We start from the raw sequence: 11,226 nt of genomic DNA, 5'->3' as shown, positions 1-11,226 counted from the left end.
TATTCAACTTAAACTAATCTACAGTCATGGTGGTCGAGAGTTTTACCATGTTGAAATTATTTTCGACGCTCACTGTGACTCAGGACGAAATGAACATGACTTTTCCTATTCAACTTAAGCTAATCTACAGTCATGATGGTCGAGAATTTTACCATGGTAAAATTGTCTCGACAGCTCACTGTGACTCAGGACGAAATGAACATAACTTTTCCTATTCAACTTAAGCTAATCTACAGTCATGGTGGTCGAGAATTTTACCATGGTAAAATTGTATTGACCGCTCACTGTGACTCAGGACGAAATGAACATGACTTTTCCTATTCAACTTAAGCTAATCTACAGTCATGGTGGTCGAGAGTTTTACCATGGTAAAATTGTCTTGACAGCTCACTGTGACTCAGGACGAAATGAACATGACTTTTCCTATTCAACTTAAGCTAATCTACAGTCATGGTGGTCGAGAATTTTACCATGTTAAAACTATCTCAACAGCTCACTGTGACTCAGGACAAAATGAACATGACTTTTCCTATTCAACTTAAGCTAATCTACAGTCATGGTGGTGTAACGGGACGGGTGTAACGGTATCGTTACATCATTTCCATCCAACGTTACTTGTAGACACAAAATGTAACGGGGTCGTCACATCATCACAAAAAGGGTTAACTGCACAAACGCCTCTAAGTTTTTGTTCTTAGTTTACACACTATTACACAGTCTTATCACTAGGGCACGTCACTTAGAACCGACCGCTCTTCGGGTGTGTGAGCTGGTTTTGATGCCCGGAAATGACAATCTCAGCACTTTCTTGTGTTGGGTTTAGTCCTTAGTCTTTACATTAATTTCGAGAAGGTCCGTTGTCTCACATGGGTGGTGCAACTGCATTGATTACTTATTGCTATCTACTATCATACATGTTAATTATATATCCAGGGGAGGATCGTTAGTATACGTAATATCGTATGTCAGTACTGGGTGGCTACTAGGTTGATCGCGTGTGTTCGTTCATGTGTTTGGTGGTCGAGGTGTTGTTGCGAAGCCAAAAGGATTGACTCAGCGATTTCCACTGAGCCTCGTGATGTTTGATTCAGCGATTAATGCCTGTGCTGGACAGTGTGTTAAGGAGTGGGTATATGACTGGGGTTATATTACTCGTCATGTATGTGAGCCGTATACAGTGGTAGAGAATTTTACCATGTTAAAATTATTTTCGACGCTCACTGTGACTCAGGACAAAATGAACATGACTTTTCCTATTCAACATAAGCTAATCTACAGTCATGGTGGTCGAGAATTTTACCATGGTAAAATTGTATTGACCGCTCACTGTGACTCAGGACGAAATGAACATGACTGTTCCTCTTCAACTTAAGGTAATCTACAGTCATGGTGGTCGAGAATTTTGCCATGGTAAAATTGTCTTGACAGCTCATTGTGATTCAGGAAAAAATGAACATAACTTTTCCTATTCAACTTAAGCTAATCTAGTCATGGTGGTCGAGAATCTTACCATGTTAAAATTATTTTCGAAGCTTACTGTGACTCAGGTCGAAATGAACATTACTTTTCCTATTCAACTTAAGCTAATCTACAGTCATGGTGGTCGAGAATTTTACCATGACAAAATTGCATTGACCGCTCACTGTGACTCAGGACGAAATGAACATGACATTTCCTTTTCAACTTAAGCTAATCTACAGTCATGATAGTCGAGAGTTTTACCATGGTAAAATTATTTTCGACGCTCACTGTGACTCAGGACGCAATGAACATGACTTTTCTTATTCAACTTAAGCTAATCTTCAGTCATGGTGGTCGAGAATTTTACCATGTTAAAATTATTTTCGACGCTCACTGTGACTCAGGACGTAATGAACATGACTTTTCCTATTCAACATAAGCTAATCTACAGTCATGGTGGTCGAGAATTTTACTACAGTAAAATTGTCTTGACAGCTCACTGTGACTCAGGACGAAATGAACATGACTTTTCCTATCCAACTTAAGCTAATCTACAGTCATGGTGGTCGAGAATTTTACCATGTTAAAATTATTTTCGAAGCTCACTGTGACTCAGGTCAAAATGAACATGACTTTTCTTATTTAACTTAAGCTAATCTACAGTCATGGTGGTGTATACACCACATACACCATCACAATTTTACCATGATAAAATTGCATTGACCGCTCACTGTGACTCAGGACGAAATGAACATGACATTTCCTTTTCAACTTAAGCTAATCTACAGTCATGATAGTCGAGAATTTTACCATGGTAAAATTATTTTCGACGCTCACTGTGACTCAGGACTAAATGAACATGACTTTTCCTATTCAACTTAAGCTAATCTTCAGTCATGGTCGTCGGGAATTTTACCATGTTACAATTATTTTCGAAGCTCACTGTGACTCAGGTCGAAATGAGGATGCATTTTCCTATTCAGCTTAAGCTAATCTACAGTCATGGTGTTCGAGAATTTTACCATGGTAAAATTGTATTGACAGCTCACTGTGACTCAGAACGAAATGAACATGACTTTTCCTATCCAACTTAAGCTAATCTACAGTCATGGTGGTCGAGAATTTTACCATGTTAGAATTATTTTCGAAGCTCACTGTGACTCAGGTCGAAATGAACATGACTTTTCCTATTCAACTTATGTTAATCTACAGTCATTGTGGTCGACAATTTTACAATGGTAAAATTGTCTCAACAGCTCACTGTCACTCAGGGCGAAATGAACATGACTTTTCCTATTCAACTTAAGGTAATCTAGAGTCATGGTGGTCGAAAATTTTACCATGTTAAAATTATTTTCGACGCTCACTGTGACTCAGGACGTAATGAACATGACTTTTCCTATTCAACATAAGCTAATCTACAGTCATGGTGGTCGAGAATTTTACAATGGTAAAATTATTTTCAATGCTCACTGTGACTCAGGACAAAATGAACATGACTTTTCCTATTCAACTTTAGCTAATCTACAGTCATGGTGGTCGAGAATTTTACCATGGTAAAATTGTCTTGACAGCTCACTGTGACTTAGGACGAAATGAACATGACTTTTCCCATTCAACTTAAGCTAATCTACAGTCATGGTGGTCGAGAATTTTATCATGTCAAAATTATTTTTGACGATCGGTGTGACTCAGGACAAAATGAACATGACTTTTTCTATTTAACTTAAGCTAGTCTACAGTCATGGTGGTCGACAATTTTACCATTTTAAAATTGTCTTGACAGCTCACTGTGACTCAGGACGAAATGAACATGCATTTTCCTATTCAATTTAAGCTAATCTATAATCATAGTGGTCGAGAATTTTACCATGTTAAAATTATTTTCGACGCTCACTGTGACTCAGGACGAAATGAACATGACTTTTCCTATTCAACTATTGGTACAAACTTACCTCACAGGTAGAGAGTCCGACAAAGTACAATACAATGTAGACATGAACATCCTTAGCCTAAGAGCGTGGCGGTGGCACCCCTCCAAACTTGGGCCTTTTCACCCAGTGTTCACTTTTGGGTCTGTGGCACCCATACCGTATCCCTGAGTGGTATCAAATTGGACTCCACGGCAGCCCTGGACGCCCTTAACCTGTGGGTGATATGGTGGGTAAATCGGAGCAGGTGACCATAATGACCCAAAATCCAAAAAATCTCAAAGGAGAAACCATATGAATTTTACCCAAAATCCGAAGCTGACCGATTTGGTCCAAACATGCCTCACAGGTAGAGAGTCCGACAAAGTACAAAGCAAGGTAGACATGAACAGCCTTAGACCAAGGGCGTGGAGGTGGCACCCCTCCTAAATTGGGCCTTTTCACACAGTATTCACTTTTGGGCCTGTGGCACCCATACCGTATCCCTGAGTGGTGCCAAATTGGACTCCACGGGAGTCCTGGACGCCCTTGACCTGTGGGTAATATGGCGGGAAAATCTGAGCAGGTGACCAATATGACCCAAAATAAAAAAAAAAACTCAAAGGAGAAACCATATGAATTTTGCCCAAAATCCGAAGCTGACCGATTTGGTCCAAACTTGCCTCACAGGTAGAGAGTCGGACAAAGTACAAAGTAAGGTAGACATGAACAGCCTTAGCCCAAGGGCGTCGCGGTGGCACCCCTCCAAACTTGGGCCTTTTCACTCAGTATTCACTTTTGGGCCTGTGGCACCCATACCGTATCCCTGAGTGGTGTCAAATTGGACTATACTGCAGCCCTGGAAGACCTCAACCTGTCAGTGATACGGCGGGTAAATCTGAGCAGTTGACCAATATGACCCAAAATCCAAAAAATCTCAACAGCCTTAGACCAAGGGCGTGGCGGTGGCACTCCTCCAAACTTGGGCCTTTTCACCCAGTATTCACTTTTGGGCATGTGGCACCCATACTGTATCCCTGAGTGGTGTCAAATTGGACTCCACGGCAGCCCTGGACGCTCTCGGGCTGTGGGTGATATGGCGGGTAAATCTGAGCAGGTGACCAATATGACCCAAAATCCAAACAACCTCAAAGGAGAAACCATATGAATTTTGCCCAAAATCCGAAACTGACCGATTTGGTCCAAACTTGCCTGACAGGTAGAGAGTCGGACAAAGTACAAAGCAAGGTAGGCATGAACAGCCTTAGCCTAAGGGCGTGGCGGTGGCACCCCTCCAAACCTGGGCCTTTTCACCCAGTATTCACTTTTGGGCCTGTGGATTCCATACCGTATCCCTGAGTGGTGTCAAATTGGACTCCACGGAAGCCCTGGACGCCCTCGACCTGTGGGTGATATGGTGGGTAAATCGGAGCAGGTGACCAATATGACCCAAAATCCAAAACATCTCAAAGGAGAAACCATATGAATTTTGCCCAAAATCTGAAGCTGACCGATTTGGTCCAAACATGCCTCACAGGTAGGGAGTCGGACAAATTACAAAGGTAGAAATGAATAGCCTTAGACCAAGGGAGTGGCGGTGGCACCCCTCCAAACTTGGGCCTTTTCACCCAGTATTGCGGACGGACTGGTTATGTGAAGAGACGTTACTTGTAACGGATAAGTGTTTAAGAACCAGCTCACTTCTAGAAGCCTTTGTAGGACTGAATTATCTGGTCACCGCCTAGATAATTCGTAAGACTAGAAGTAAAAGTAACAAAGATTCCAGGAAAGGAATGTTAAACTAGCGGTAAAACTAGTAAACGAAATTATTAATCACATGAAAATATTTACAGGCAATAATAAACACAAAAGAGAATGGGCAGTTGGGTCAATGGGACCGTTACATGAATACAAGAACATGGAAAGTATCGTTCAAATACGAAGCACAAGATACGTATACAATATGGTACTAAGTACAAAGAGGTCAGGGACATATGTATCAAAGAAGTAGTAAGTACAAATACAAGTATAATGCAATGCAAATGTATATAAGACAAGTAATGGAGGCAAAAAGGGGTGATCACTTCACACGAATCGTCTCATGAGTCCAAGGTACGAGAAGTCTTATCAAGAGAGCAAATTGCGAGAAATGACAAGGTGAATGAATGAATGAATAGTGCCTACAGTGAAGGGGGAGGGGAGGGGGTGCGAGGAGAAGATAAAGTATAGAAAATGAAGGAAGTTGAGTGTTGAAAGTGTGGGGCGGACCCACTTGCATAATTATTGTGTATATCGTGTGTAGGTCGGAAATCCTAGCTCTATTCTAAATTTGATTTTCCTAGCTGGCTAAACATGAATCAATAGACATAATGGGTAAGAATAAACATAAGCATAAACATGGTAATTGAAGGCATAGATGTGTGAAGGAAGTATGCGTTTTAATTTCCTTAAGATGTGCAAAGATTAGGTAATGAATGCTATGTTATATACTTCCTTCACGTGCATTATAATTTAAACATTGTGGGGAACATGTGTGATTTTTCTTTGGCTTGTGCCTTGAATTTGGTTAGGTTGTATATAGTTGATGATGTGAAATGAATCGCACATGTTCCCTTTTATTGATTTATTTGTATATATATTCATATATACTCTTATATACTAATATATACATATGTATGTATACACATACACATGTATACTTTTTTTTTCTTTTTTTAATGAGGAGGGATACGTACGTTTGGAGATGGCTAATGTGCCATGTGACTTCTAGTACTTATTAAGTTTTACACACGTATCCTTGTGGATACGTGTGTTTATGTGTGGCTAATGTGCCAATTATAATATTAATGTCGTTAATGCTTACGTACGTATCCTACCGTTTTTTTGTTTTGTTTTTTCACATTTAGCTAGGCGAAAAGGGTGGGGGGATTAGCCCAGGATGGTCTTTAGGCGTGGCCACCATTTTTGGCCTTGTGTTCTTTTGTTGCTAATTGGGGGCTGTGGTAGTGTGTTATTTTCTAGTACTGTATTCCAGGCTTTACTGCTCAATCTTATTAGTCTTTCGTGTATTGTTTCTAATTTTATTGTTTTGTGAAGTTGTTGTGTGGTTTCTAGGTAAAGGGGTTTGTGTTTTAGTATTGTTCGTATTGTTTTGTTCTGTAGTTTTTGCATTTTTTTATGTATGTGGGTGTGCTTGTGACTGTAATTATGGGTGGGTATTCAAGTTGTGGTCGTGCTAGTGTCTTATATAATTGTATTTGTGTTTTTGTCTTGAGTCCTCGGAAACGTCTTAGTCTGTTTAGTGTGGTTTCTGTTGTTCTTATTCTGTTTTAATGTGTTTTTGTATTCCTTGTGTTGTTATGGTGAGGCCTAGGATGTGTGCTTGTTTGTTGTATGATATTGTAGTGTTATTGATCTTTATTGGTGGTGGTTTTCGTGTTGAGATGGCTAGAAGTTGAAATTTGTTTGTGTTTGTTGAAATTTTCCATTGTTTTTCGTATGTGTTTATCTTGTGTATCTCGTGTTGTGTTTTCCTGGCAAGCATTTGTTTTCCTGTGGTGTTGGGGTATGTGATGATCTGTGTTATGTCGTCTGCGTATTGTATGGTGTAGCTTCCGTGTGATGGTGGAGGGGTGTCTGCCGTGTATAAGTTGAAGAGTGTTGGGGATATGACGCTTCCTTGTGGTACTCCACTGTGGAGTGGGAAGGCTGGTCCGATGTATTGGTTTATTTTTATTTTCGCTGTTCTGTTGTCGAGGAAGCTACACAGTGTTTTTGTGATAGTGTCAGGAGGTTGTGTTCGTAGTATTTTGTATTTAAGGCCTTCGTGCCAGACTTTGTCGAAGGCCTTAGAGATGTCTCGTGAAATAATTATGCATGCTTGTTTGCGTCTTTGTGTGTCTGCTATTGTTTCGTATAAGGTGGCGAGTGCGGTGTGTGTTCCCTTGCCAGGAGTGAATCCGTGTTGGTGTGGGTTTAGCATGTCGTGGTCGTGTAGGTTTGCCATTAGTCTATTTGTTATGATTCGTTCGTATATTTTTCCTGGTGTTTCGAGTAATGAAATGGGTCTGTAGTTTTGTATTTGTGTTGTGTTTTTGTTTTGTTTTGGTATGAATGTGATTATTGAGTTTTTAAATTTTTGTGGAAAGTATCCTAGGCTCAGTGTTTCGTTGAATATGTCTGTGAGCAATTGTTTAGTTATTTTTGGTGTGTGTGCGAGTATTTGTTTAGTGATTCCAGATTCTCCAGGTGTTTTGTTTTTTGTGTGTTTTATTATGTTTGTGACGTCTTCGAGTTGTATGGGTTGGGTAATGTAGTTGTCGGTGTTTAGTCTGTTTAGGTCTATGTTTGTGTATGGTTGTGTTTGATGGAGGTGTTGTGTTAAGTGGGTGAGTATTTTTGTTTCGTGATTCGTGTCAAAGTGCGTGTTTTCTTCTGGTGTGATTTGGAATATGTTTTGCCATACCTATCTGAATGCAGTTTCTTTGTTTTTGTCGTCGTGTATTTTGTCGTTGTTGTGTATTATGTATGGTGTGTTGGGGGTACTGGATCCTAATAGTTGTTTTATTTTGTTCCAGAATTCTTGTGTTTTTTTGGGATTGAATTTGATGTTTGATATTGTGTTGTTCCATGTGTCTTCGTAATTTTGTTTGCTTTCTTCGAGTATTAATGTTTGTATTTGTCTGATTGTTCTTATTGTGTGTGGTGTCCAGTTGTTTTCGAGTGTGGCTTTGTTTTTTATGTAATTTGCCTGCCATATTAGTTGTTTCATTTTTTTTAGATGTCTTGGGTGTGGGTATTTGTTTTTGTTGTGTCATTGGTATGCTTTGTGTAATTGCCTCGTTTATGAGTTTGTACCATATGTTTAGTTTGTTGTCTATGTAATTTGTGTTTTTGTTTGGGTATTTGTGTTTTGTTTTTCTGTGGATATGTATTCGTTAGTTGTTGTTTCTAGTATTGTTTTGAACTTTTTCCAGTCTGCTTGTTTGTATGCTAGTTTGGGTTGTGTGGGGATAGTGATGGCTGTGGTGGAAAGTGTGAGGTTGAGAGGTATGTGATCTGATGATGTTATGTCCCCGGGGTGTATTCTGTATGTAACGTGGTGGTGTCTGTTGGTGAAAATCATGTCCGGGTTGCTTGTACCTAAGGGTGTTATGGTTGTGGGGAAGTCTGGTCCGAGGAAGGTGAGGTGGCTTTGTGTTATGAGGTGATGTATACTTCTTCCTGTTTGATTGTTGTATGTGTGGTTAAGTGTTTGGTGTTTTGCGTTGAAGTCTCCTATAATGTATGTTGGTTGTGGTTTTTGTGTAATTTTTAATATGCCTTGTTTTGGTATGTAAGGTCTGCGTGGTGGGATGTATAGTGTGGCTATGATAATGGGTCCTCTGTTTGTGTCTATTTCTATTGCTAATATGTCCTCGTCAAAGTCGTCTAGAAGTTTGTGTTTTATGTTCTTTTTGATGGATAGAGCTATGCCTGCATTGTCTTCGTTGTATGTGTTTTTTGTGTATGTGTTGTAATTAAGTATTTTGACTGTGTGTCTACCAGTGGAGTTGATTAGTAAGATGTCAGGTGATTGTGTTAGGTAGTAGTTGCTTAGTTCGTGTTGTCTGTGTGAAGTCCAGGATTTTACATTATGTTGCATTATGTGTACAGTGTTCATGTGCGTGTGTTTTATTGGCAGTTGGCTGTCCAGTGTGGTGTATCTGTAGGTTTGAGTTTGCGTGTTTCGTAATATCCTTGTTTTGTTTTTTTGTATCTTGATTCAGGTAGTCTTTGTATGGGTGCTTTGGTCAGGTCTATCAGTCTTTGTTTTATCAGTGTTTCTACTGTTTCCTCTGGTATTTCTTTTGTGTAGATGTATTTGATTTTGCCTGTTTGTAGGAGTGTGTGTGTGTTCTTGTGTATTGTGTCGTCTGTCATGTCATTGGTGTCTGGTGTTTATCTGTATGGGTACGTTTTCTTGTTCGTTTTTTTTTTTTTTTTTTTTTTTTTTTTTGCTTTGGATGGTTGTTCTGTCTCTGGTGTGTGTTCTGTGGTGTGTGGCCTTTTGTTGCGTTGTTCCTCGGTTTCCATATCTTGTTCTGTGTGGGAGTGTTTGGTGTTGTTTATCATGTTGAGTATTGTTGTGGGTTTGATAACTGATGGTGGAATTACTGTTGGGAGTCCGTTAACCTTGTAAAATTCATCTATTGTGTGTTGGTAAATGCCTGGTGTTGCTCCTGTGATGTTGGCGTGAATGATGGCAGTGTTGATGATTGTTAAGTGTTTGAGTGTTATGGGGTTGGGTGTCGGTGTAGGTGTAGATTGAGCAGTATTGCCTGAGGTTATATTGGCGTATGTAATGTTTGCGTGTGTGGTTGTGTGTTGCTCCTTGAGTTCTTGTGTCTTCTTCTTGATTAGCTCCTTCTTCACTGGGCATCTTGCTGCATAAGTAGGGTGGTCTTGACCGCATGCTATGCACTTCTTGAGGGCGTTATGGCAATAAGTGATGCGGTGGTCAGTGGAGCAGCAGCCGGAGCAGATGGTGTAGGTGGTTGGGTGAGTGCAGTTACGGATTGTGTGCTCATAGGAATAGCATCGTGTATATTGGGGGAGTTGTATGTATGTTTCTTGTGTGAGTGTGTGTGGGGGGAAGGATTGACTAAATATTAGGAGGCCATTTTCCAAGGATTTCTTGACCATTGCCGAAGACTCCATTTTCACCTTAATGATCGTCCTGGTGTTTGGTAGTTTGATGACTGTATTTACTTTCACTGGGTTCAGCCTTTCGATTTTCGTCTTGATGTCTTCTGGGCTCTTCTCGTGAATGTGGTCATCGACTTGCTTAATTATTAAGGTCTTCTTGGCATTCAGTTCAGGGTCCATTATTTCAAGGCCTTCTTTGGAGAAGGCGGTCTTGTTCTCTTTCTTAGTTAATTCTTCTATTGTAGAATCGTCTGCCAAGATGGTGTGAAGGGGTCCATTTGAGAATAACCGTTGGATGTGTATGTTCAAGTTGGTGAGGGTTTTCCAGATTGTTCCTCGTTTGTTACTTCCGGTCGAGGGCCGGGTTTCTCTTAGCTTGAGGCGGCCCATTGCGCCGAAGCGCGATGGGCTTGTGTGCGTGTCTTGTTGATGTGTGTGTGACAGTTGTGTAAAGTGAGGAAAGAAAAGGGAAATAGGTACAGGGGAGAGGGGGGAATCGTAGGGGTACGGTCTGTGTTCGCAATTGATTAAGTGGCTGGCGGTGGATAAGGGAAAGCGCAGCGTCGGCTGGCGCCCGGGTGCTTACTGGCAGCGATCGGAATGGCTCGGTCGCCGGGTGTACTCGGTCCTATGCCTGTTCCGCTAGAGTGCGGGAGACAGGGAGATGGGGTTCCCCTCCCCACCAGTCGACTGAGCAAGTTTTAAGACCGCATGGGCAATGCTCAGTCGAAAAGGGGGTTATTGGGGCACATACCGTCAGAGCGAGAACGCGAAGAGAATGCCCTTGCTCGGGTAACGGCGTTGGAGAAATCTTCGTAGTTCACGATGGGAGCGAGTGCGTCCGTCCTCAGTGGTGTCTGAATTATCTCTCTCTAAGCCTAAGCCAAACCTGACTAGGTGTGAGTGGTTTTCACAGCTTATATACCCACGGACCGGAAGTGGTATACTTCCGGTGAAGGGTGCGGGCGAGCGCAGAGGGGGAGAGCAATTTGTCCTCCACGGCAGCCCTGGACGCCCTTGACCTGTGGGTGATATGGCGGGTAAATCGGAGCATGTGACCACAATGACCCAAAATCCAAAAAATCTCAAAGGAGAAACCATATCAATTTTGCCCAAAATCCGAAAGTGACCGACTTGGTCCAAACTTGCCTCACAGGTAGAGAGTCGG

The 11,226-nt window shown here is 41.2% G+C and overlaps 1 protein-coding gene across 1 annotated transcript; it reads right to left on the bottom strand.

Moving 5' to 3' along the window:
- Nucleotides 1-3,501: 3,501 nt before the first annotated feature.
- On the bottom strand, nt 3,502-10,798 carry LOC143033360 (uncharacterized). The gene is made up of 2 exons (XM_076198698.1): nt 10,077-10,798; nt 3,502-3,607 (listed from the first exon to the last, which is right to left on the bottom strand). Exons 1-2 carry the CDS (start codon nt 10,446-10,448, stop codon nt 3,515-3,517), a joined length of 465 nt encoding a protein of 154 aa, XP_076054813.1. The 5' UTR covers nt 10,449-10,798; the 3' UTR covers nt 3,502-3,514.
- Between the last annotated feature and the right edge of the window lie 428 nt (nt 10,799-11,226).

The sequence above is a fragment of the Oratosquilla oratoria genome, chromosome 15 (assembly GCF_046742065.1).
Source record: "Oratosquilla oratoria isolate Oo_2021 chromosome 15, ASM4674206v1, whole genome shotgun sequence".
NCBI classification, from domain to species: domain Eukaryota; kingdom Metazoa; phylum Arthropoda; class Malacostraca; order Stomatopoda; family Squillidae; genus Oratosquilla; species Oratosquilla oratoria.
Note: the sequence above shows the minus strand (reverse complement) of the source record. Positions and strands in the feature narration are given on the sequence as shown.

Bases quoted from the DNA above. Each gene is read 5' to 3' on its own strand.
- LOC143033360 (XM_076198698.1), bottom strand. From the start codon at position 10,448: ATGGGCCGCCTCAAGCTAAGAGAAACCCGGCCCTCGACCGGAAGTAAC. The intron at 3,608-10,076 runs GTGAAAATGGAG...TATCACCCACAG, and splicing joins ACACCAGGACGATCATTAAG to GTTAAGGGCGTCCAGGGCTG.